Source organism: Corvus cornix, chromosome 3, assembly GCF_000738735.6.
Source record: "Corvus cornix cornix isolate S_Up_H32 chromosome 3, ASM73873v5, whole genome shotgun sequence".
Lineage (NCBI taxonomy): Eukaryota > Metazoa > Chordata > Aves > Passeriformes > Corvidae > Corvus > Corvus cornix.
The window spans coordinates 11,627,960-11,655,193 of record NC_047056.1 but is presented as its reverse complement, the minus strand read 5'-3'; the positions used below and the strand labels follow the sequence as shown (position 1 = coordinate 11,655,193).

At 41.0% G+C, this 27,234-nt stretch overlaps 1 protein-coding gene across 3 annotated transcripts in view; it reads left to right on the top strand.

Annotated features, from left to right (window-relative positions):
- The window catches only part of MRPS5 (mitochondrial ribosomal protein S5), a 28,405-nt gene extending 2,101 nt beyond the window's left edge, over window positions 1-26,304 (top strand). For 2 of the 3 annotated variants that reach the window (XM_039569551.1, XM_010411031.4), the window contains exons 3-11: window positions 9,939-10,064; window positions 10,437-10,670; window positions 13,079-13,113; window positions 20,623-20,713; window positions 21,412-21,458; window positions 22,102-22,159; window positions 22,977-23,039; window positions 24,171-24,307; window positions 25,724-26,304. In XM_039569551.1, the coding sequence (XP_039425485.1) occupies window positions 9,939-10,064; window positions 10,437-10,670; window positions 13,079-13,113; window positions 20,623-20,713; window positions 21,412-21,458; window positions 22,102-22,159; window positions 22,977-23,039; window positions 24,171-24,307; window positions 25,724-25,948 (1,016 nt within the window). In that variant the 3' untranslated portion in view covers window positions 25,949-26,304. The remainder of the gene's footprint in view (window positions 1-9,938; window positions 10,065-10,436; window positions 10,671-13,078; window positions 13,114-20,622; window positions 20,714-21,411; window positions 21,459-22,101; window positions 22,160-22,976; window positions 23,040-24,170; window positions 24,308-25,723) is intronic. The other variant, XM_039569552.1, reaches the window with a different exon arrangement.
- Window positions 26,305-27,234: the final 930 nt, after the last annotated feature.

Genomic DNA, 27,234 nt, shown 5'->3' with positions numbered 1-27,234 from the left:
GCACAAAACCAGTTTATTATCTTGTAATAGCAAACAAGGGTTTGCTTTTTGTCACAGTGAATCCATCTAATATATGTCACTGGATGGGAGGGGGAAGCATCTTCCCCCTCTGTTTCCTTTCTCCTTTATTGAGAGTATAAATTGTGTGTTTATCATCTGAATTATTTCTGAGCCACAGGCAAGGCGTGCTGTTCAAGCTGTGCTGCCTCAGAAATGAAATTACTGAAATGCAAGAACGTGTTACACAGAAGCTGCTGGTGGCATCCTGCAGATTGTCTGGTCGGGTGCAGTGTTTTCCTCCAGTCCTCAAAGGAATTATACCCGTGCTTAACATAACTGAGGAATGATGGCTGCTTAAATGCACACTCAGGACTGTGAGCTGAGGTAACTGAGGGGCTTTTTCACCTGCTTTGTGGTTCCTTATCCTATCCCACAGGGGAAGAGAAGACATGGTAAGGACATAATCTCTGGCAGGGATAACTGCAGCAATGGGAGAGTCAAAGTTTGATTGTTTATAATCCATAGAATTTAAGAGCTCTGCAAAATCAGGTTTTCAGAACTGGTGGTCTGTTCCTATTCTCAACATCTGGGTGACAGAATGTGTTTGTTTTCTCTACATCTGCTAAAGACGGGGTTAAACAGTCAGGCTGCGCTTGCTGCTCATCTTATCCAGTAAATTTTGACCATTGACTGATTCCAAGTAATTGAGGGTAGAGCGGTCTCCAAAGACTTGGCAAAGGCTGCAGTGTGAACTGCAGGCTCTGCATGGAAAAGGCTTTCTAAGGACGCCACCTGCAGGAAAAACTCATTTAGGGAAGCAGCAACAGGATCAGAATATGTAAGAAGCCACGCACTGTTGTTATTTTGTTTATCTTAAATTTAACGTGTAGCACCACAAGTGATTGCAATGTGATTGCAATTTGTAGGTTAGATTGTTTCATTAATTAGGTTTGTATTCATATTCTCAAGCTCTAGATGAGCTCTGTTTTACCAGGAACTTTCCCAGATGTCTGATTAAATGACTGAATTAAAAATATTTGCTGGGATGGCATCTGTGTTGTTTAGTAAAATTTTATATATTTAGGCAAACTACCTAAAACTATGGGCTTATTTAATAAGATGTAACAACCTGGAAAAAATAAAGTGTACCTCCTTTATGTCTTCAGCAGAGACAGTAGCCATGAGATTCAGAAGACTCAGGGTTTTGTGTATCAAAGTACAATTATTCTAAGAACAGTTTCTCTTACAGAAATAAAAAGTAAAATCTTCAGAATTCAGATGAAGTGGATACAAACAGTATAAATCACTCAAATCCTTAGCAGGACAGTTGCTTGAGAAGTGGTAACATTTAAAATGCAGATATGACCATTTAATGTGAAATAGTTGTCAAGTGAGATGTCAGCCAAGTGACGGGGTTTGTGACTGAGAAAGGTGACTGGATTTTTCTAGCTCGTTTGTGAATGCTTAATTATCTTCCATCATACCTTGGATAATATTACTATGCCCTTGTTAGTAGGGTCATCTATACCTTCAACATATTTTTAATCGTTTAACTGGTTTAAATAGAAGGAATTAATTTAAATCAGAGGAATTGCAATTATCCTAGGCAGTCTCTGATCCTTACCCAGATAGTTGTCTCCTGCAACTCTGACACAAAAGCATACACAGGGATTTATTCTTGTCCTATGACATATTTCAGTGAGTTTTTAATGAAGTAATGTAAAATTATCTTCTCATTCCAGGCTAATTCTTTCCCCTTTCCACCCTCCTGACCATGGGAAGCAGTTCAGGTTTCATTTACTGGTTTGGCTGTCTCCCAGCCTTAGGAGTTGTCTTTGACCCCAAAGGCGTCCAAATCAGCATGGTTTTCTCAACATCTGTTATGTATCCAAGTGCACGTGAGAATGAAGAGTTTTTATTTGATACTGGGACTATATAAAAATTACACTGTCCTACTCACACTGTGAATTCCATTAGCTACCCTTAGGAGCCAGTCATGGAATCATGGAATGGCTTGGCTAGGAAGGGACCTTAAAGAGCATCTCGTTCCAAAGCCACTTCTGTGGCCAGGGACACCTTCCACTGCTCCTTGAGGCTGCTCTTTAATTACATTTTATATCATGGTTTTGTAGAATTATGTGTGTTTTCTTTGGGTTAAACTGTTCATTTTGACAGCCATGTCTAACTCGATGATCAGAATTAAAAAACACTTGTTTCAATTTACAAAGAATTTTTCTTGAAGTATGAACGCTCCAGATAAATAATCACAGAGTTGTCTCTTGTCATTACCAGTGGTATCACAAGAAGAGTTTTGATGTTTCAGCATTAAGGATGTAAAGAGTCAAAACTGTTCAACTGCTGTTTTAAATTTTTTTTCCTTTTCCAAGAGAGTTGTCTGTGTATTGAAGAATAGTTGGTTAATTGTGTTTAGTCAGGAAAAAGGGGAGTGAATATAAAATGTCATATAGTTAATTGTACTTAGAGGGGCATTCTGTTGGGTTTTGATTTGTTATGATGCAGTATTACTTTTCAAAGGCATTCAGCCCCTGATTTTCATTTTGTTTTGAGGAACTGAACCGAGCCAAAGGTGTTTAGTTTGCAGACCTCACTGGAATCTCCCTTCTCCATATCCATCTGGTGACACTGAGGCATGATAGTTATTAAAAATTAAAGCTTTAATAATCAAAGCAACCTTCAAAAGATAGTAGCATTTACAACAACATATATTAGCTACATTTAAGGTCCTTGGTTTTTAATAAAACATTATAAAGAAAACAAAATACAGTTTCTCAGATGCTGGGCTTGTAGCTGGATTTATTCAGGGTTTAAATTGGGACTGACAATCAACCTGACAATCCCACGTCCTCAGCTTCTGCTGACACTGTGACAAATTGCCAGTTTTAGAAAATGTGAAATTCTAATCTAAGTGCACTGTGAAAGTGTGCTCAGGGTTTGCAGTTAAGTAGAGTTATTCCCTGTGTGTGTATAGCAGTATGAATGCATCTTTTGGAATATTTTCCAGGTCTGAGGTTTTGTTGTACTATCAAGATGCAACAGATTTGTTTCTGGATTTTGAGGAAAATACCCAAAACTTCCCCATGCTGCTATCTTGTGGGAAAAAATAATTAGACTATAGATGTCTTTTTCTGCCAACAAATTTGCAGACACACCTAAACAAAATTTTTATGCTATCCACATAATGGGAGCTTTTGCATTTTTTAACAATGTTATTAAATTGCTATGAATAGGTAGTAGCTCCAAGAGCTTCAGACTTGTATTAACATAACCGGAGGGCAGAAAATTTGGCAGTTGATGAGGGTTTTCTCCTGTTTCACTCCTGTGGAAACCCATCTAGCAGTGAGAAGTAGAACTGAGCTTAAATTTTCAGTGGAAACATTTCAGATATGTGCAGTTTTAACTTTCAGTCTGTGAACTTTTACCTAAAACTGTTTTATATCTGTCCTGAGGTACTAATCTCTTAAATGGCCTCATGTTCATTTTTATGGTGTTGCAGTAGTCCTTGTCTTAGTGAGACATTTTTAGTGTCCAGATTCTTGCAGTTCTGCTGCTGGATACCCCAGTTAATGCTGTGTGACTCAGTAGTGGCTGTCTAGACTGAATGCTTCACAGTCTTCAGTACTTCCCAGGTTTCTATAAAGGCCCTGCAGAGCTCACAGATAATAAATACCCTTGGAAGATGGCATCTGAAGAGGGTGAAGGCAGAATTGCAAACAGGAGCATGCATTTTGCTTAAGCAGCCCCTTTTTTTTAAGGCCTCACTGGGGAGGTGGAGGTTTTTGTCTTCTTGTTATCTTTCAGCAGAGCTCAGTATCAGATATGCATCATACACGTCTATTTAAAAAGGCTGAGAGGGCTCTTTTGAGAAAGGGTCTCTTTCTTCGAAGAAAACAATGTTTTCAGTGTGGTGACTTAAGACACTTGAGAATAATCTGGCACTATATGTCATTTCTTATGGATCCTATAGATCCATGCTTTTCTGCTTGTGGACCAGGGTTAGATGGGGAGTCAAGACACTGATGTCACATGGTGGCAGACAGTTGAATTTCAGAGGTGAAGTGGCAAGAGCAGTTCTCATTTGGGATGAACACACTGATTTTGATGAGGCTGCTGTAGAATCTCACGTGTTATAAGTAATCCCTCTGGTATTAGCATGCCATTATTCCATTTTTCTCTCAGTAATAAATCTCTTTGTATTATCATCTGCAGAATATTCCCTTTTGAATCGTGGAGGAGAGGATTCAACCTAGAGGAGTTAAACATTTTCCATAAGTAACTTTAAAAAGCCTGAGTAGGTCTTGGAATTAAAGACTTCCGCTTTTAAAACTAAGGGGAAAATATATTAGAAACATAACTTGTCAAGGATAACAGATGGTATGAACTGAGTTGACAGTTTTTGAACATTATATGAGTTCAGCTGAAGATGACGAAGGTGTATAAAGTCAAACTCCATCTTTGTTTTGGATGGTTCACTGCTGTTGTTTTGGAAGTAGGTTTTTAATATAATTGTGAGAATTACTCCAGCCACTCAAAAGAACTGAGCTTGAAGTTGAATGTTAATGCATGCAATTGGAAGTGACATCTAAATGATTTGAGTCATGTTCAGCCACTGCAATGGGTTGTGGGTTTTGCTCTTAAGGCAGCTGCTCTGTGTGTGGTTTTTCCTAGGACCTTTACCCTAAATGCCTTGTAGTTAAGGATACGGTTATTAGGCACATTTTGTAACATGGTGGAGAGAGAATATAAGACGTCATAAGGCCTAGATTTAAAAATACAGCTGAGCACTCCTTTTCCTGACCTAAGCTACTTAAATAGCAGTTCTTTGCCAAATCCTGGTTGGAGTGGTTCATGTAGCCTGTTCTGTGCCAGCCTCTGTCCTAGGAATCTTTTAAGTATGGATGCAAAAGGAGCTAGAAGCAGAATGTTGTTTTTTTGGAATGGTTTTTGTGAAAAAACAGAGAGATGTATATTCATGCAGAAAATGGGAGACCAAGGTTGAAATCCTTCAAATCAGGAAGTGTATGGGTCTCCAGTTTCCAGATGAGTGTGTTAAACTTCTGGATTAAGTTATTTAAGTTAAAGACCTGCATCCAAGAAGAAATGTCTCATTGTGGTCATTAAGCAGCTGTGTAGGGTCTGTGTAATTTATCATTAAATTTGTAATAGAATATGTAAGCAGCACATTCTCTGCTCTTTCATATTTCATATGCATGAAGCATTTTTTTCTAAATGCTGTTTTTGTTTGGAGATGGTGGTGAGTCCATTGGTGTCGGGAGAAGGAATGGGGTTGAAATATACCTTGTAAGATTTCATCTCTTAATAAAAGTGTGTATTCCAAGCTGAAACCTGGAAGAGAATGTTAGTGATTGAAAAGACCTTACCTTAAGGTAATACAGCTGCACAAATGTGATGGTATTAGTGGACGACAGAGCACTGAAAGAAGCATGTTTATTATAACAAGTTCTTTAGTGTTTTTATTGTGTCAATAGTAATGTCTTTGTATCTCTGCTGCTGTGCTGCCACAGGCTGTTTGTCACCAAAAACCTTAGGAAAAGATTCCTTGTATTTGAAAGAAGTGAGCCTGCTTAAGCTGTTTTACAAAATTGATTCTTTCTTCTCCTTTTACTCCCTTCAGTTTTCCAACTTACTGCTCTTTGTCTTTCTTTGTGTGCTCAGCAAGCTGTGAACTCATCTTGCAGGAGACAGAGAAATCTGATTTTAATCTCAGTTAATGAGTATCTAGGGTACTGTTTTCTGATGGGGGTTACAGGAAGTCTTTTAATACTTGTGGTTTACTGAGGTGTGGCCTAATATTCGTCTTATAAATACCTGTCTCATTTCTGATACTCAGGGATAATATAAAAAGACACAATCCCAAATCCTTTCCAGAATATTAAAAAATATCTTTTGTGTAGATTCAGCAAAATGGAGTGATGTCACACAGATGTACCTCTGGTGGTTGTTAGTGATCAGCTTGCATAAAGCATGTTTTCAGCTCAATTCAGTAGTGGATCTTTTCCTAGTCTATAAAATAAAATCTTATAGATGACACTTTCCCCCCCACTCAGTAGCTATGTGCTTTTTGGTAACTTACTAAAAATGTGTAGTGGCTTTATTTTAAGTGGTTCTATTTTAGCTCTTGAGGAATGCATGCAACACCCCATTTTACAAAGGCAAAGTAAAATAAGCCCATAAATCACGAAGAGACTACATATCTGCTGTAGTGCCTTCATTCCATAATATCTCTACAAGTGTGAAAAGCAGTACAGTGATCCTCCTTTCTGTTTGGAGTTACTTCCTCCAATTCAAGATGTTTCTCCTGCCTGTGTATGTGCTCATTAATCACTTTGGTGCTTTGCTGCCAAGTCAGATTGACCTTTCTTACATGCAGATTTTTATTTTCTCCAGTGGTGTGTTGTCTGTCTGTCATAAGCAATGTCCCCACCACTGTAATCTTCCCGATGACAGCCTATCCCTTTCATATTCCATTCTTGTCACTTCATCTTAAAATCAGCGTGATACCTCCATCTTATAAAGAACTCAGCTCTGCAGCTTGCAGGCTTCTGATGTGTTTCATTAAATGCAGCTGCTTTCCAAACACATGATGCTATTATTATAGGCTGATTAGATGAACTGCACTTTGGGACCATATGTGATGTTTTCATCTGGTTCTAATTTTGTCAGAATTTGTGTAGTGCTTGAGGCCAAAGCTTGACATCTGCCTGACCTCTTCTTCATGGATCTGTTGGCATTGAATGGTCTCCTTTGGTGCAAGACAATGTCCTTACTCTGTGACCTTTGCTACTTTCCTCTATTGGAATTAAAGTGATCTGATTGTAGATATATTTGGAGTGCAGCTCAAAGTGCAGGATTTTTTTGGAGTGTATTACAAGCTCCAGATCTGCTCTTAACTGCTTGTTGCTGCCCCTCTACAGCCTCCTTTGTAGCTGTTAGGACCCTTTGTGAGGTCACCCAAACTGCAGATTCAGGGACTGTTCCAGCTAAAAAATAGCCTTGCAGAAAAAAATGTAAGTACCTTTATTGTAATTCCATGTTTCCAGGCTAGCAGGATTATAATCTGTAAAAAGGAATTGCTAGTTACACAGTGTTTTCTGAATAAGCTAAGAAGCTTAACAGGATTGATGATCAGCCTTGCACCTAATGGAGCAGCCACATAGTTCACTTAAGAGCATGAATTTACTGAATCATGCATTACCTACTTACTTTAATTTTTTTTTTCCCCTGAAAAAAAATTTGGTAAGGAGGTAATGCATTTTTATGTAAGTTTTTATTGGTTTTGGTGGGGTTTTTTGTTGGTTTTTTCCCCACCCCCACATTTAGCTCACAGCTACATGCATCAGTGTGTTGTAATCAGCTGGAAGGTATTTTAGTGGCTGACAGTTCAGACACTGGTTTCAAGCCATTTGATACAGCTGCTGTTTGTGGGATTTTTTTTTTTTAAACTCCTAAATCTCTGGACATTGGGGTTCACTTTAATGTCTAGAAAAGAGCATGTAATTTCAGACAAAAATTTCTTTTTACAGGGACTAAAGCCTACCCAGGAGCAACTTCAGTTCTTGCCTCACAGCATATAAGAAGTGTGATAAACTTTGCTGTTATCCATGGGGATTTCTACTTGTCTATAGTACACAGATTTCCACTTGTCTGCAAAAGAGCCAAAATTCCTGTTACATGTTTTGCTTTGTTGTAGTGTTCATACACCTTGTTTTTTGGGTATGTAGTGACTTTGGAGGCCACTCTGCTCTTGGCTGTCTTAAGGTAATACTATTTTGTACTCCCTGGACTTGCAGAGTTGTGTGTCCTTGCTTTCCAGTGTGCTGAGCTTTGATTGCTGGATTCAGGATTCTCAAAAAGGAATCAGTTAAGCTTCCCGCTTTGGGAAAGATATTTGTGTGAATAGGTGTATGTGTCAAACTCTTGGAAGAACCACCTTGGCGCCTTAAACAAAGAATACAAAAATAAACCTGGGCACTAAGTGGTACCGCTGGGCATCCTGGATAGTTTCTGTCCCTCGCTGTGTTGTCAGCATGGCAGAGCTGCCCCAGTTCCAAAGCATTTGCCAGTCTGTGGGGCAGGATCTCTCACGTGCATTAATCTGAAAAGAATGGATTGCTGATGGGAAGTGGTAGTGATTCTATGGTTATTTTAATTCCCTTGGTTAAAAGTGTTTACTGACTTTTTTTGTCTATTTTAAATAAACAAAATTTTCAGTTTCTAGTCAGAGAACACAAGATTTACACTGCCATAGTAACATTGCCCCTGGGTCAAGCACATAATAACATTAATCTGCAAGCAGAACAATGGTGATGCTTCTGTATTCTGGCCAGAGAGATGGGCAGGGAAGAACCTCCTGAAGTTCAGCAAGGGCAAGTGCAGGGTCCTGCACGTGGGGAGGAACAGCCCCAGGCACCAGCACAGGCTGGGGGTGACCTGCTGGGAAGCAGCTCTGGGAAGGAGGACCTGGGGGTGCTGGTGCACAACAAGCTGTCCATGGGCCAGCAGTGCCCTTGTGGCCCAGTCCCAATGGCATCCTGGGCTGCATTAGGAAGAGCATTGCCAGCTGGTCAGGGAGGTGATCCTGCCCCTCTACCCAGCCCTGGTGAGGCACATCTGGAGTGCTGTGTCCAGTTCTGGGCTCCTCAGGACAAGAGAGACAAGGAGCTCCTGGAGAGGGTCCAGCAGAGGGTGGCAAATGATGAAGGGACTGGAGCCCCTCCCTTCTGAGGAAAGGCTGAGGGAGCTGGGCCTGTTCAGGCTGGAGAAGAGACACTGAGAGGGAACCTCATCCGTGTGTGTCAGTGTCTGCAGGGAGGGCTCAGAGGATGGACCAGGCTCTGCTCGGCGGTGCCGGGCAATGGGACAAGAGGCAGCGGGCAGGAACTGAGGCATGGGAAGTTCCACCTGACCATGAGGAAGAGGTTCCTCACTGAGCAGTGCCCGAGCACTGGGACAGATTGCCCAGAGAGGCTGTGGAGCCTCCCTCACTGGGGGTATTCAAGAGCCATTTGGACACCATCCTGTGCCATGTGCTCTGCGATGACTCTGCTTGAGCAGGGAGGTTGGACCAGGTGACCCACGGTGGTCTCTTCCAACCTGACCCACCCTGGGATTCTGGGAAATACTGTCTATGGTGTCTTTTCACATAATCGCTTTCTTTTTGGTGTAGGTTTTTTTTGTCTAAGCTGCCGTGGTGTCCTCTATTGCCATCAGTGGTTTGCAATGAATGGTGGTTTGCAGTTAACTATTGAATAGGTGTTTCCTATGTCTTGCTCTCCTGTGCTGGGTGAAGCGCCAAGGCAATGCTTGAAGCACCACAGCCACTGCCTGAGGAGGCCTGACAGAGCCAGAGCTCTGATGATGCTGTTAAAAGTGTTTTGCATTCCTTCCTCCTTACATTCCTTCCCACTTACACAAGCAGTAAGGGGGACGTATTTTCAGAACATGTGAACAGCATCAGGTTTATGTTTTGGTTAACATTTTGTGTTTTGTGGCCTTTTAAAGCAGGCCTTTTTAGGGGTGATTCAAGTTGACTGCCACTGATCAGTGTCCTTGGATAAGTGCTTCAAGGTATTGCTGCTCTGAGTTACGAAATTAATGCCTTACTTGTTAGGAATATTTATCTTTAAATCGATTTTGAAAAACCGTGTTAAAAACAGGCACTTGGCTGTGTGCCTCTCTCAGTGCAGTAATGAGGAGTAGAGGCACATCTTTGCACCAAATACATATGCACAGAGTAGGAAATTACTTTCTTGGCAAGGCAGTAATCCTACAGTTTAAATTCCAGCAAAGCAAAGATCAAGCAAGTTTCAAGTTTGGGGTTATTTTTTGTTCAGCTTCAGTTTCCAGTGTAATCTGTACTTGAACATTACTTATGGGAGTTGGGTTTTTTTTTATTTCAGTGACAGCTGATCAGCTGTGGAAAGGAGCTTTGGCAGAGACTGGCGTGGGAGTAAAGAAAGGAAGAGGAAAGAAAAGGAAGAAAAAGCTAAGGAAGAATCTCAATAGAGGCCAGGAGATTGGTGAAGGTAGATTCACATATAGAAAGCTGATGGTTTTGTGTATAGTGTTTCTTGATTTCATAAGTGGACAATTTTTTTTTCCTTTCTGTGATGTCAGAACTGCTTGTGATATTTTTGTCTTTAAACAAAAAAATCTTGACATGATTATTTAATGTTGGCTTTGCATTTTTAGATATAAATTCTGCATCATACAATGCATTTGAAATATTTTTGTCTTCAAACAAAAAATCTTAATATGATTATTTAATGTTGGTTTTGCTTTTTCAGATATAAATTCTGCATCATACAGTGCATTTGAAATATAAGAGAATTTTCCATTTTGTTGCATTTTGCATCCTAATTTGGAACAAAGCATAATTTTTCTCTGTTATTTTTAAGGACCTTCTGGTTTCCTCTGGCCTGGTCTTAATGCTCCTGTGTTGCAAACTGGGAAAGTCCAGGAAGTTGCCCAGCGAAAAAAAGAAGAACGAGAGAGAATTCAGTCTGAAATTATTCATCAGAGAGATACATGGGAGAAGAAAAGGAAAATAAAAATTAAGAGGGAGGGAGGATGGAGTGGAAAGTGTTGGGGAGGTATCCTTCTGGATCCTCCTGACCCTGGTCCTAATGGAGGTAAGAAAACCAGTTATCTTCTTCCTCTCCCTTAGCTTTTCTGAGGGCGGGCTTGGAGAAAGCGAGATCCAGACTTTTTCTGTGACTGAAAATTGGTTTTATACTTCTCTGTTCCATGCCCACACACAAGCCAGCTAAATCAAAGAGCAGGTACTGCTAACAACAGTGAAATTTGTTAAAACATTGCTTAATTTCCTGTAGCTGTTAGACTGTTCTGTTGTAGACTGTATGATTTTATGTGATATTACAGAGTACTGTGTTATGTCACAGACTGTTCCAGGAGTCTTGAAGGATGGAAATGTTTTTCTGTGTCCAGCATCAATTGTCTTGAGTATGAAATATAGTCATGGCTTTTTTATAGTTTCTTAAAGGATTCTGTGGGATAAATCAGTCTTGTTTTTAATTCTAGTTCAAATAATGAAATAGGGTTAAAGATTATGTAGTTTGAATGTAGATTTTAGAAGCTGCAATAAATACCATAGTAATGATAATAACTATAAAATTATTTATTTATTTCCTAAGTAGTTCAGTATAGTGAAACCAGAGGTCCTATATGTAGAGCAGAGAGGTGACTTCTTTTACAATGCTGTTATTCAGACCACTAGAAATTCTATAGTAGCTTTTATATTTAGAAGCCTAATCTTTTTCAACTAGTTAAACATGAAAAAGACATGTCAACTCCTGTTGGGCTGAGTTTTTATTGTGAAACTCTGCTTATTGGCATCTTTCAGTACACTTCTGTAGTAAGAGGGGCTATGAAAGACAGGTGGTATTTTCTAGCACTGCTTGCATTTCATTTTATTACCTTAAGAGCAAATATTCCATGGAAGGCAGTGATGCGACAGTGGACTTGGCCAGCTATCATTGAATCTGTCAAGGTAAAACCAGGAGATTTGAGAGATTAATTGTTCCAAATTCCCCATAAGTCAGTGGTGGAACGTGGAGCAGGTCAAGAAAATGCCATGGTTCTAGTTCCATGCTGTGGACACAAGACTGTGTTGAGTTTATACCACTAAAAGAAGTGACAGCTGTTGTAAACAATGTTTATGCATTTGTTAACTTTACCTTCTGGTGTTTTCCTTGATTATGCTTTTGGCTGGTGCTGTTGATGTAGATTACTGGCATTAAAGTTGGCTGTGTGGAGGCTGTTCTAGTAAGGTCAAGTTCTGCCAAAAAGAGGAAAGGGCACTGCAATCAAAATAGGAAAATGAAGCTGTCAGCTTGTATTATGAATGTGTTTGAGAAAAAGCAGCTTCTGATTAGCATGCACTGATTTCCTTTTAATCTGTTAAAAATGTTGGGGATTTTCAGGCCCCCGTAGTTCTTCCAGCATCTTTTTATTCAGAGGATTAATGATTTTGCAGGGGAATGGGGACATTCACTGTATGCAAAGTCAAGGTGATAGGAAGAACAGACCTGAAACTGCCAAACCCAATGAATCCTTTTGACCTGAGACTGTGGCATGACTGGATTCCCTGGTGTCACTTACTGTGCTAGCTAGGAGTAGAGAAAGAGCAGTATTTTCCACTTATAGAATTCCTTTTCTCCCGAGTTTACAGTGTTTCTTTAGCAACTGAAGAGCTTCAGAGGGAGCAGAGGGTGCCTGTTGGGATTTGTATCCTTACTGTGAGCTAGAAATCTGCTTTGTGTAGACTGACAGATCTCTAAACTGTGCCAAGATGATTGTGTTTATAACCATCTTGGAGGTTGTGTGTAAATGATAAAGCAATGCTTGGTGAAGGACTGAGGCCCCAGTTCTACACCATTCCATGGTTTTAAGCTTTTCTCCAGAATCTCACTGTAACTACACCAAATAATGGTCTTCTGTGTTACACTGAAATGCTTGTGTTCATGGAATACGTTGGAAAAGCAAGAGTTTGTAAGGGCTAAATGATGCATGGTTATTTGAAGTGGCTGTGTATTGTTTTGTTTCATGCTCCCCCTCCCCTTTCTGGAATTTCACAAAAGTGTGGATCAAGAAGTACTTGCAGTATCATAGAATCAAAGAACAGGTTGAGTCGGAAGGGACTTTTTACAGGTCATCTAGTCCAAACCCCAAATTTCTTGGAATCCCTGTTGGTTGTACAATATTCTGAAGAATATTGGATAATACTTTAGTCATAATGGAAGTTGACCCATCTGGTGATTTTAATGATTTACAGCTTTTGCTTTGTATGTATGAAATTTGAGGTTTATTTGCAATTTTAGAGCAGTGTTTAGGGAAAAACACAGTTCACATTGCTGATTCAAGTTGTTCTTGTCTTACCTTTTCTATGTGTTGCTGAGACTGCTCTATAAATTACAGTTCCATAGAGGTTGTGTCCTTCTTAAGTGGCACCCACTACAGGAGGATGTGCTGGTAAAGAAGTAACACAAGGAAATGTAACATCCTGTTCTTCTCCCAACAGAAACTTATGAAGATTTTGAAGCAAGAGTCATCGAGGTAAGCATTGCAAACCTTCTCAGGGACTTAAAAAAATTATCACTACTTTATATTGACCATGCAATTATTTAGCAAGTCTTTACTAAGTCAGTATTACAGCAGCAGGAATGAGTCTGGTTTTCTATTTCAGCTGCATGACTTGTACAAGCATAACCTGTGAGAAAGTGAATTACTTTGTCTATTTAATCGAGAGAGGAGGGTTATAAGAAACATTTTTCTTAACAAAATAGCCTGATTCACAACAGCTCCTTGTCTGAAGGTTAAAAGAATAATCAGGCAAGTCAGAGGCTGAGCTACCTGACAGCTCTACTCCAGAAAAGCATCTGAGGCTTCTCTCCTGTCCTGATAAATGTGCAAACGAGTTCCTTTGCCCTTGATTATCTTTCTGGATTTTGCTGAGATGACCATCAGCTGGAATTCTATCCAGTGGCTTGAATGTTTTCTAGGTTAATCCAGATCTTTGCTCATGGCAGTGGGTTTTAGTATCTTCTGAGACATGGAAAATGATGCTGTATTGTAATCTCAGTCTGGGTAATTAAAAGTCATGAGTTGGTTTCTATATTTTTTTTTAAATCGTGCAGAGTGGAAAGATATAAACTGTTTTAGATGTCTGCTGTAAAAAGGATAAAAAGCAATGGATATAAATAAAAAGCAAGGTAAATTTAGACATAAAAAATGACTTGCAAATGGAAATTTGAATACTGGAATGGATTGGGAGTATATGGGATGTCTGTCATTGGAGCTTTTTAAAAACAAGTTAGATAATCTGTCAGAAGGGATGGGGAGACAAAATCTGTGACCTGTTAACCCATTTTCTTATCTCAGTGGGTTTTTGGAGTGAACTGGGCCACACTCTGGGCTTTGACTGATACAGCAAAGACCCTTTGGAGCACTTGGCCTTTAGCTGAGTCTGTGTCTGAAGGCCATTTGCAACGATTGAATTGCACGGGAACTGCTCCTAAAAGAAGTGATTTTTGTTGCCCAGCCCTGCAGATGGCAGTGCCTTCTGTCACCTGAAGGGGCACATTGCAGAGCAGTGAATGTTGGTCTGCTGCTGTGCCGTGTCAGAGCTGACTGTCACTTTGGATGCTACAGCAGGGGAGCTTGTCCTTCTGTGCTGGCAGAATTATTTACAAACAGCAAAGTTGAGTTGCTCTGCAGCGGTTCTGTGTACTGTAGAAATCTGTCTCAATGATTTACTACATTTGATCAATAAAAAAGCTTTTAGAAGCAGGCTGGGGCCCTGCTGGTATGTGAGATTGCCACACATGTGAACAGAGAAAGTGGAATGCTTTTACAGAAAAATAGCAGCAGCAGCAGCAGCAAAACATTCTATATTCAAAGTCAGCAGTGAGCTCAAGATAATTGAGTCTTAAAATTTTCTGATAACAAGTACGAGTTTTGAAGTAAATAGATCATTTTAGCATTTCTGGCTTAAATAGGTGAGAGACATGCTGCTATTTCTGTGTGTGCTTTCCATTATCTTTAGCTTCACCACAGTACAGGAGATTAAAATAATGTTTGCTGGGAAGTTGTGCTTCACAGCAAGAAACTCCGAGCCATTTTTAAAGGACTGCCTTATGAACAAAGGTACAATAGGTCCTTTCTGGTGTGATTATGCTACTGAAAAGGCTGCACTCTCTTGCTAAAAAAAAGGGCTTATTAAAGTGTTTTCTTATAATGGAAAAACAGAAAAGCTGGAATTTGATTTCTCCTGACTGTAAAATAGAGTATAGGCAAACTCAGATTTTCATGTAAACTAGACCTAAAGTTGTCATAGAGAACTTGGGTTACCTGTTTCTTATTTTCCCTGCCAGCCTAAGGCGCATTTCCTGTTCTGCTCATATCTTGCACATAAGAACGATCTCTTTAAATAGAGCTGGTGGTAATGCTTAACTGGTGTCTAACATAATATAATCACAGTGGTAATTAACATTTACAGGTGTAGCTGACGTGTGCCATTATTATTTTCACTGGAAGGCTTTCTTTCATGTGTCATCCACCCCGAGATGAATTTTTCTGTCATGTTTCTCCAAAATGAACATGGTAACAGCAAAAAAAAAGTAGCCTACATGACATCCTGTGCTGTGATAGTAATTGCCTTGTAGTGCAATTACAATTAGGAAGTGAGACCTAGTGCTCAGTAAGGCCTGAAGGCACAGAACATGAGGTCAGTGGCCCTTTGAGCCTCTAATGTAGGGGAGCTTTCCAAGGGAGAAGATAAAGTTATAAATAATGCCCTTTTCAAAAAACAGATCTCCAAGGGGTTTTGTCCAACACTGAAATTGCCTGCTACCAGCTGTGAAAACTGGGCTTGGTGATCACTTACTGGTTTGTTCATGCTTTTTTGTTTCCATTGCCTGTTTCTGCTGAAGGCAACTTGAAGAATTTTGTGCAAGCACAGCTCCATTTTAGGAGGGTCAATGCAACCTTTCCAGTGTCAGAATAGCTCTCTTTTTAAGCCAGATAGTGAAAGTAAGGTGCTATCATTTTTTAAAAAACAAAGAAACAGAAAAACTCAGTGATTTGTGTCTGAGTGTTAAACTACAGAATGCAAAATAGCACTAGGTGTGTTTCTCTCAGTCCATTTGGATCACTCAGATTTGCAGATCAACATAACCTGTAAATTAAAGTTCATTTTGTGAGCTTGCTAAGCAGGAAAACAAGCACTCAGTCCTTTTATGTACTTTTTTGTACTCAGTCCTTTTGTACTATCTAGCACAGAAATTCACTAGTTCATCATTTAATTAATGAGGTTTCTAACTCAAAAGTTCTCTAGTTCATAACGTGTAACTCTCACACCTGTGAGGAAAATAGGTGCTGAACCAACAGAGTGTTCATCCTTCCTCCTCTGTCGTGGTGCAGGTGTGGTACTGGGAAACACCTCTGTCATTTATGTCATCCAGCTTGGAAGTGTGGTCTGTGCCACTGCCATGAGTTAGGGGACTCTGAAGAACTGCCAGAAACACAATATAAAAGGATGGTGGCTGCAGGGGACAGAAAGCTCTGGGTGGCAGTGGCTGCATAATGGCTTTTATTCCTTCCTGGACATTTTGTTTGCCCTGTTGCTCTCACTTTGACATGAGGAAGCTGCTCCCAGCCTCTTCTTCTTGACTCATCTTGGTAGACTTGCTACTTGTGACAAAAAGAATATTCTTTAATGCACAGCCTAAACCCTTCGTTTCTTTTTATAAGTCCTTGGAAATTGTTTCCTAGCTATTGTTTCTGCAAAGGGTGCAATAAAAAAGGCTTGTGAAAAAGAAATGCTGCATGAAATGACAGTGTCTGAGATTCATTGTTCGACAGCCTTGACTGAAAAATTATGTGGTATAAAGGATACTCTCTGAGTAACAATTTACTTCTAATGAGATGTTGCCTCAAAAGTACTTTAAGGGTACTTGTAGGCTCTAGATTTTGCTTTTAGAACTACAGGGAAGTTTTCTGTTCCCTGGATGATACTGACGGTGTCTTTAGACTGACAATGAAAATTTCGGATAGTTTTTAAGATGGCACCTGAAGTCACCTCTCAAAGGAAAAAATGAGAGGTCAGAGCTGTGCACTGTTTCTGATACTCTTGGAGTTCTCAAAGATTTTGGCCTGCCCTAAAAGTAGAGTATAGGAATGCTACCTTCAACTGGTTCCATTTAATGAATAGTTAATGATTTTTATCTCTTACCTGTCAGCCTGTATGGAAGAAATAACTGGCATTTGGAACACCCAGAAGCTTTTAAGTGATTTTTAATTGGGCATAATTACCCATCATCCTTTGAAAAGGAAACAAAGCCATTTCAGATACAGAGTGACTTTGAGATACACTATTGGGGGGTCAATCCAAAGGATCTGTACTCAGGTGGGAGCTGTAGTATGAGAGAGGAGAGAGAGGAACAGGGCGCGGTTATTAGTGCTGCTTGTGTTCGTGTGAGCGCTGTTCATTTCTGTTTGTGTGGACTTGCAGGGCTCAGTGTGGGATTGCATTCCCATCCTTCTGTAAGGGTACATGGATGGGGAGAGCATCTCCTCCTTTGAGGGTGCAAGGTTAAGGACCATTTCAGTGTAAACGTTGCAGCTGGGAGATGTTCTGCAGTTGTGGTACAAATCTGCTCTGCCCTTGGTGCACAGAAGGCTGACAGGGACATGATGTAGCTAACACGGGCTTGGGGTTTGTTTACAAGTTTATTACTCAGTTCTTCCAGGTAACTGGATTCCCAAACCTTTTAGCTGTGCCCCTGAGCCTCTCTAGGCTCACTTGCGTGGAAGTGATTTTCTTCCAGCACTGCAGCCTGCTCTCATTTTATCTTGTTTCCTCTTGTACCTCGGAGAAGTACTGGGACCAGAGGTCCTTACAGCATGAGGGGATCAGCCTGTGCAGACACTCTTCTCTGCATAACAGCAGCAAAAGAGTAGCAGTGTCAAGAGTGTGGCCTAGAGGTGGCAGGTTCCCAGAAATCATGACTAGAATAGGATTTCTAGAAAGGAGGGATTTCCAAGAGCAATCCAGTTGGCCAGTCATTCATTCTGCTTTTACAAAAACAAAACCTCCAAGGAAGTGTTGGATTTTGACCCTTTTTCTAACCAAGTGACTTACTTCCACATTGTCATTTCTCCTCTTAAATGTTTGAGGTGGTTTCATTTTGGTTTTGAGGTGCTCAGAACTCTTCCCTCAGTTCTAGAAAGCAAGGTGAGTTTGCAGTATCACCACTGGACGATGGAAGCAAGGAGATGGTTAATTTGAGGTACATTGTGATTTAGGTTGAGCATGTGTTGCATCTGCCTTCAAAATTTAAAAATTGGCTTTCAATCTAACTTGAGTGGCAATCTGATACCTAGGGGTAGTTGTGTCTTGGTTTCAGTCACTTTTCAGAGACTGGGCTGTCTTAAGAATGGCACATTGTTCATTTTGTGTTAGTTAATTCCAGTGCAGTTGGATGATGGATTTGAGCATCCTGCTCTGTTTCCCAGGGTGGGAGGGAAGCATTGCTGAGCACACTCCAGAAGAGTACTGCTTCCTTGGATCTAAGGAGGCATGGGGCTGTGTTATGGAGGATCTAAGGATGGTATTCTGCAGCTGTGACTGCCTGGGTACATTAACAAGCTTGAAAGGCCCTCACAGCATTTCAGGAGATGCAATAGCCTTGACTGTGATGGGGGCTGAACACATTTTCCTACAGAGCTGCTCAGAAAGAACCAACCAGTGCAGTTTGAGGAAGGCTTCTGGAGAAGCTCCTTGCATGTGTCCTTATTGCCACATTCTGGAAAGGGAGTGGAATAATCCACGACGAGGTTTCTACAAACATCACGTCCTTTATTTTTGACGTGCTGACTCTATTTTCGTACAGGTACCTGCTGAGATTGGCAACAGAAGATAAAAGTTTGTGCAGAGCAAAAATAGTATTCTCTTGATGCTCCTGGAGAGATGACTCTGCTTCACTCTCTTTTCTTCCATTATCATTTTGCATTTTCTGTAAATAGCCCATTTCCACAGGCACTTTCATCTTATGGGCCGTGGCTTTTTCGCTTGTTCTTGTAAGCAATGAGTTTGAAGAAAGAAAAATAACTTGGAATAAGCAATTGGCAAGGCTGATATTTCTTCAAAGTGCTCTCTAGAATGTGTGTGCACCTTGAATTAAACAGCATCTTTGTTTTAATGAAAGCAAGGTGAAATTTTTCAAACCCTAACCATAATCTGTACCTAGTGAAGGCACTGGAATTTGGGGAGGGGGTGTTGGGTTTGGGGGCTGTATTTTTTTTGTTGGTTTTTTGGATTTCTTATGGTGAATTTTAGTAAGAATGTTTAAACCATGACCAAGTATTTTCTAATAATCTACTTTCAGATGCATAACGCTACAGCCAGAGTAGCTTACTGAAGAATTACATGTAGGGAAAAGGACTTTTATATATGCTATATATTATCTTTTTATACTTAATATATATTTCATTTTATACTTAATATATATTTCATGCAGCATATAAACTATACGTCTATGTTTAAATAACATATAGCTCAATATATAAACATAGACAAGGGAACTAGAGCAGATGGATCTCAGATTGTTGTCCCAAAATCAGGTTCTCTCACTCAGTGTGCAAGAAGCCAATCCACACAGAGTCAGGCTATTTGATTTATTTATAGTTCTGCTCCAAAAGGGGTGCTGTGGGTAAAGCTAGCATACTGAAAGCCAAAAATACAAGCATATTTATAGTTTGATTATTTGCAGTTCTACATAATGAATCTACATCACTGCTTGGCTGAGCTGCTCCTTGCTTAGCTGTCTCTCACCTGGATTTAAGGGTACAGCACATTCTAAATTCATGTTCAGTGTTAGGGGTCTCCACTCAGAGTCAGGTAGCCTCAGCTTCAGGGGTGTGGTTTTCACATCAAAATGAGCCAAGGTCACCAAAGGACACAATCTGAAGTATTTCTAAAGCCCAGCAGTCCAAAGCTGGTTTGGGCTGACATGTAACCAGTCTCTTCCCTTTATCTCATCATTTTAGTGACTTTTTACCACATTCTGCATTCTTCAGGTCAAGTTATTCTCCCTTTTCCCAGAACATGCTCTCCCTCCCACCTGTACACCTGTCTCTTGTCCACATCAGGATATATTAGACCATATAAGGTGGGGACTGTAGAGCAGTGACTTGCTTATAGAATCATGGAATCATACATAATATTATTATATTATAATATCATAATATTCTGAGCTGGAAAGGGCCCACGAGGATCATCAAGTCCAATGCCTGGCCATGCACAGGGCACCCCAAGGCTCACACCCTGTTCCTGAGAGCATTGTCCAAACACTGCTTGAGCTCTGCCAGGCTTGGTGCTGTGACCAGTGCCCTGGGGAGCCTGTTCCAGTGCCCAGCCACCCTCTGGGTGAAAAACCTTTTCCTGATATCCAACCTCAACCTCCTGTGACACAGCTTCAGGCCATTTCCTTCTTCTTCCCTCTCTTAAATGAGATCCTCTTTTCAGCAGCTGTCATCCCTGTAACAAGACTGCCTTTTGCAGTGTGCAAGTAGATTTCAATCCTAAATTTTAATTCATGTAAAGCAACAACAGACCTTGAGCAATTCCTGGGAGTGATACTAAAATATGTTAAAATATGAGGAGGGCACTTCAATATTAGTATCACTTTCCAGTTTTTTCCCCATGCTTTTTCATCATGCTTGAAATCACACACAGAGCTGGCAGCATTAGAGCATTATCTGTTGTGCAGCTGAACACAGCAGAGGGGTTACTTCCATGGAAGTGCACTGAGGTAACTTTTTCTCTGAGTGGGGATTTTTAACAACCTTTATGTATTTAATGCCTTGAAGCCAGTGTCCCACTGCAGATGATACCCATTGACAAAGACAGTATAGATATTTTAAGTGTATACTACAGACCTCTAATACCTTTTTTGGCAAATTTGACTGTCTTAAAAAAAAAAGAAAAAGGAAGAAAAACTAACAAAGCCCAAACCGTTTGGACTGTGCAATAACAAGAAGCTTTGTGCTGTTTTTTTCCTTCAGGTGAGAAATGTGTTTTGTATGAAGGCAAAGGAAGGCAGAAAAAAATCAATACGTGCCTTAGTGGTTGTTGGAAATGGTAAAGGGGCTGCAGGTATGTGCATTTATTGCATGTGCAAGGTAACATCTGATTGATGATGGGATATTTTGTGGGAGCTTGAATAAGACAGCTGCATTCATGGTCAACCAGAGTTTTGCAGAACTTGGCTTATGTGAAAGATTCAAGGCCTTGTGTGTTCCTCCAGCTGAATTTTGCTTGCACTTTGGTGTGGAGGAGAATTTGTACAGAGAGGAAGGTGTGGTTCTCTTGCAGAAAGATGTGTTACTCTGAAAACAACCTCTTCCTACCTCTTCTTTGGAAAGTTTCTTCATGAAACATGTTCTCACTGTAATCCGTATGTCCTAAATGATTGACCTGAAGATGTCCCAGGCTTTTTTTCTTCATTTCCTCCTTTATTTTTAAACAGAGTGAACTATTTTTTTTGTCTGAAGCAGTCACCACTATTCACCTGTTTGAAACAAAGTTTGGTCAAACACACAAAAACAACTTAAGCCTTTTTTTTTCCTTTGACAACAAGCAGTTGGCATCCAGATGTTGGCTGTTCATAACTCCTGAACTGTTTGTCTCTGTGATTTTTGCTGAACCACTTTCTGGGTGTGATCTGTGCAGTGGAGTGGAAATTTAAATGCTAAACGTGGCTGTGAATTTCTCTGGTTTTTTCCCCTTTTCTTTCTGAAGATCATCTGCATTATCTGTTTCTCAGCAATAAAATGCCTCTCTTTGTCTTGCAGGTTTTGCAGTAGGGAAGGCAGGTGACAGGATGAATGCTTTAAGGAAAGTATGTGCACTGAATATTTTTTGCTTGATGACAATGACAATTCGTACCTGATAATCAGTGTAATTTGTAGTCCTTGCAAAGAAGTGAGCCCATGTGTTTGCTTTGTCTGTCTTGATACAGATAATCATAGAACTATTTAGGTTAGAAAAGCCCTTTAGGATAGTCCAGCCCAGCTGGTGATCCAACACTGCCAAGCACCAGCAGCCCGTGTCCCTCAGTGCCCTGCCTGCACATCTTTCAGACCCCTCCAGCCATGGTGACTGAGCCACTTCACTGGCACCTGTTCCAGTGCTTGATAACCCTTTCAGGGGAGAAATTTTTCCCACCTAAACCTCCACTGGCATGGTTTGAGGCAATTTCCTCTCATCCTACCACTTGATATTTGGGAAAAGAGACCAACCCCCACCTCACTAAAATCTCCTTTCAGGTGTCCATAGGGAGCAGTAAAGTAAAGCTCTCCCCTGAGCTTCCTCTTCTCCAGACTAAACATTTTCATTTCCATGGAGTTTAGATGTGGCAAATCTGTTTTCCTGAGTTGTTTTTTCCTTTCTTTTTTTATATCTAATTAACTGAATAATGATCAATTGCAGATGCTTAGCAGAAAAATTCAAGGAGAAAAATGTTCTCTGCTCTTATTCCCTAGGCAAAGAATAAAGCAATAAGCTCCTTACACTTTATAGAGATGTATCAGAACCACACAAGTAAGTATTTTTCTTTCAGTGGAAGCACTGAATATACCAGCAAGAACTGGTTGCAACTACTTGCAAAGCATAAAAAAAAGTTTAATAAAATTTGTCTGATCTGATGCATTGTATTACAATTCTGGCCAACCTGGTCTAGTTGAAGGTGTCCCTGCTCATTTTGGAGGGGTTGGACCAGCTGGCCTTAAAAAGGTCCCTTCCAACCCAAACAATTCCATGGTTCTGTGCTTAAAATTTGGATACTTCATAGTATTTCAGGCTCTTAATAGCAAGATTAGGTCTTTCCTGGCACAGTTTGAGTTAAGGGAGTCAAATACTGTCAGGGCAGTTTTCTTTACAGTGAACTCCTGTGTTTTTCCCCCTTCTGTGTCAGAGGAGAGGATTCCCTGTTGACTCAATCCATGTATGCTGACCCAGCAGCCAGGGAGAAGCTGGGCTGGAGGGTCAGTCTGATGTTTCCTGGTAGTTTTTTGTTAGTACTCTGTATGGAAAATCCAAGAATGCTGATGCCTATGGGGAAATCTCAGGTTAAAAGCCGAATTATTAAGAAATATGAGTTAAATTATATCCTGTGAGCTCAGTTCAAAACTAAATGAGGCTCATTGGAGGCACATCTACCTATTTTTCAATAGTAACATGGTATTCACAGATATTTCAACACTCATAATCTATTCTAGAAATGTACCTAGATTCATCTTCTTTAAAGAAGTCAGGAGGGAGTAAAATCAGCTTCACAGTTCAGAAAAAGAAAGATACTGGCTAAAGCTTTTCTAGAAGGAGGAATTGACCTGTAATGCCTTTTTTCCCCCCTCTCCAGTTTACCACGACATTTCTGTGAAATTTAAAAGGACAAAAATCCGCATGGAGAAGCAGAACAAAGGTAATTAAAGGTGCCTGGAAATGTTGAATTTTTAATAATTACTGACTGGTATTTATTTGATGAAGTTAAACCTCTGTAGTGTCTAGTCTGCCATGTTCTAAGTGTTGAAAATGATCAGTCATTTTTCTTTAGAAATGCCTACTGTTGCTGACATGGCTTTGCTCTTGCAAATTGGGATTTGTCCCTTTTACACTGGTGGGAGCTCTCTCACTCTTCCTAAGTGTAGTTCCATCAGTTCTGAATTACCCAGCTGTGGACCCTGGTCCTGCTCCAGCCCCTGCTGGGTTTGTGCAGAGCTATAAATTCTCACACGCCTCCCAGTCCAGCTCTCCGATTCTCTACAGCCGTGCTGGTTGTGAAGTCAGTTTCATCTTCCTGCAAGTGGCACCTGTAGTTTCCTGATAGCTCATCAGTTAGTGGGGGTGTTTCTTTCTTTTCCGTGTCTCTTGGGGTTTTTTTCAGATCTCTGTCTCTGTATATTTTGTTTCTGTTTTCCCATTTCCCCCTCAGTTTCCTAACTGACAAGGTCTCCAATCAGATAACCTCACTAGAATAAACATTCTGGCCCTTTTCTGCTGCTTTCCAGCCATTTGGCCCCCAGAATGTATTTTTTTTTTTGTCTCCTTTACTTGGCAGCAGCAAGACTGTCCTGCAGTTTTTAAAGATCACCAGAGCTAAGCCATGTGAAACAAACCTCACTGGAGCAAAATTAGACTCCTCAAAAAAATAACTCCTCCATTAAAACCTGGCAAGTGTTAAGAAACCATTTGCAATTAATGCCAATGTACTACAGTTACACATTGGAGCTGATACAATCTCCATCTCTGTGATGGAGATGGATGCAGATGACACACAAACTTTTGTTGTGTTTGTGGATTTTAAAATATGTTTGTCTCTCCTTCACTCTGTGCCACTAAAATTATGACAAGTGTAATTCATTCCAGTTGCTGGGCCAGGAAAAGGGAAGTGATGCCTCTGCACAGCTCCTGGAGCCATTTTTAACATCTAATGTGTTCTAACCTGCTGGGTAACAAAAAATAGCAAAGAAGACATCTCAGTGCTCTCTTCTGAGTAAGTCGTGGGCTTACAAATGACCACACAATGCTGATTTATGGGGTTTTTTTTCCCCAGGGTATGGTCTCCATTGCCACCGAGCCATTATCACCATCTGCAGGCTAATTGGCATTAAGGACATGTATGCCAAGGTCACTGGATCCAAAAACTTGATTAACATCACCAGAGCTCTCTTTAGAGGCTTGACCCTACAGGTGGGTGCACTCCCAGTGTCCATTAGGTGTGGGGACAGAAGGGGTGGATGTTGTAATAGTTTGTGGGCAAACAGTTTATATTGCAGGCTTAAAATGAACTAATCTTACAAAGAGCAAACACAATCAGCAAGGGGATAATTCCTCAGTGGTTTTATGGAGCTGTCCAGTCAGGAACAGCTGTGTGTAACTCTGCCTCTTCCACAGCCAGGTGTCTGCAGGGGATATCTGAATTCCTGGGCTTTCCTTTGGTGTGGTTTTGGTGACCACTGAAAAATCCTGGGCAGAGGGAATTGTGGGCTGGCTTCAGTTGCTGCTGCTTGTTTGTGTTCTAAGTTCTCATTGTCCAAGGACTGAAGCCCCAGCTGCTTCTGTTGCTGCTGTAATTGAGATCTCTAAGGTCAGTCAGGGAGGTGGTGGTGTTTCCTCCACCTCTGAGTGCTCACAGTGGAGATGTCTCTGTCTGAGCCAGCTGCCTGCAGTTGATGGAAAAGCTCCAACATGCAGCATTTCATCCTGCTTCCTTTGAACACCAGCCTCAGGATGAGTCAGCTCTCTGGAAATTCCTGGTTTTCTCATTTGTTTGCAGTTTTGGTGACTGCCAAGATTTAGCTGCTTCCATTCCCAATACAGCCCTGCAGAGCTGTAGCTGTCAAATCTGTCACTCTGTCCTGGCCAGCTTTATCAGTTCAGCCTCAGGAGGTGAGGGAGTTGTGATCCTCTTTGCCTGATGAGAGTCACAGATCTCACAGCTTTGCAATACCTGAGGGCAATCAGACTTGAAGAAGTCTGGCATTATGTTTTCTGTGCATTTTCTCTGAGCACCTTCCACAGAAAGAACAGAAGAGCCTGCTGTATAAATCATTGCTTTGAGAGTTATGCACTTGATATGTTTTCTTGACTGCTCTGAATGGGAAAAATTTCCTGTCAGCTGTAAACATCTATTCTGTAAAATCTGAGTGTTATCAAAACACCTTGTAGGCAAGGAAGAGATGTAGTTGAAAATAATGTTACATTCATATCTTTATATTAGCTAATACCACCTGGCAGGGCAGTAGCAGGCACTTGTCTGTTGTCAAAGCAGAATTTATATCCACATAAAGACATAAAAGTGTTCCTGCACGGCACCAACATGCCAACAGGCATGTTTATGAGCAGGCTATGTCTTTCCAGAAGCAAGTTCCTCTGGGATGACATCGTAGTGCTGATTAGTATATCTGAGGTCTGGCTGTATGAGTTTTTGCCCATGAAGATGAGCCTGACAAATCATTTCATTGGCACAGTGCTTGAACTGTTTATTAGGAAAATGCTTTTTTGGGTGTTTTAGTCCCTACCCCATACACCATGTAGATTTTGGCCTGAAGTAAAGCCACAGTGTGCATCATTGTTTTGATTGTCTTTTCCCTGCCCTGCTCCCAGGAGACTCACCAGCAGCTGGCAAACCAGAAGAGCCTCTACGTGGTGGAGTTCCGGGAGGAGCAGGGCCCTCTGCCCATCGTGGTGGCCCTGCCCGAGGGGGCTGTCCGGGAGGATCCTGAGCCTGAGGATGAGGTTCCAAACACGAAGCTGGAGTGGAGGGAGGTGAAAGAAGCCCAGGGAATGCTGAAATCTCCCTGGGCAAGTGTCAGACGGGCAGCATGTTAACAGCTTTGGTCCCTCTGTGTCTCCAGCTCAGAGGTGCAGCTGGCAAAGCCCAGCACAGACAGGGTGTCTAGGCTTGGTTTTCAGGGGAGAGCAGCAGGAGCTCTCTCGTGCCATCCATGTCACTGCTGCCATCCAGGAACACTGTTTGGTTTCCCACAATTCTCCTGACCACTGTCCAAGTGGAAATGTTCAGATGGAAACAGTCAGTGAACATGTCTTTGGCTTCACGCATGCATTTACTCCATTCCAGAAGATGGCTTTTAATCAAGAGCTCCCATGTTTCTTTCACAAGTTCTGGGGTAACTGTTGAAAATACAAGATTGGGAAAGCAATAAAGAATCATCAGAGTGGGTTTAGTTTGGGTTTGTTTGGGTCCATTTTTTTTTTGCCAAGTGCTGGTGTCTGGGATATCCTGAAGCAAGCAGCAGCAGTGAGAGTTCATGTGCACTCCCAAGGCTCAGGGGTTAAATTCTGTGCCTCCCAATCTGTGAGTGTCTGTCATGGCGTTTCCCCAAATGCCAAAAGGTGCTTGGGCCACCTCTTTATGGGAGAAAATACCTTAGAAATCCTTCAAGACCAGCCTGGGAATTTGCATTTGAAGTTCTGATGTTAAAGACATGTAGGAGCAATGTTTTACATTTATTTCAACACAGTTTTCTAAAGACAGCAGTTGTGTATATACAGACAGGCAGGGTGAATTTAACTGAGTTTTATCTCACTCTTGCAATGAAAATTCTAACTCCAAGGCCATGCCTGCTGAGCAGTGGAATGAAGGCTTTTTTCCTCTTCACCAGTCTGAATATACCTTCAATTGGATGGCCAAGTGTTCAGGTTGCAAACTTCCTTGTCAGCAGCACATCAAGCTGCTGTTGGGGAATGTGTGCTCACATTCAGCTTGCATCCCTGCTGTTGGGCTTAGGTCCCTACATAAAATAATCTTTTGTGGCTTTACCGTTCCCGCAAGTTTGTTTCTATTAACCAAGGTGCTTGTGTAGATGTTTTACCCAGCACACAGACTGCTCATCGCTCACAGACAGCTGACTGTAAAATGAGAAACTCCTGCATTTTCCATGGATCTGGCCACAGTTTTCTGTTAAAAATCAAATTCTTCTCCTGCAGTTCAGGAGAAGATGGAAGTTCTCCCAACTCACTGCACTGCTGGAGGCAAGGTATCCAATATGCAAATATTTGGGGAACAGTTAACATGGTGGTTAAACCACTGAGTCAGGCAAGAGCAACCAAGATTACAATCTGGGCATAGTTAATGAATATGCCTGCAAACTTGT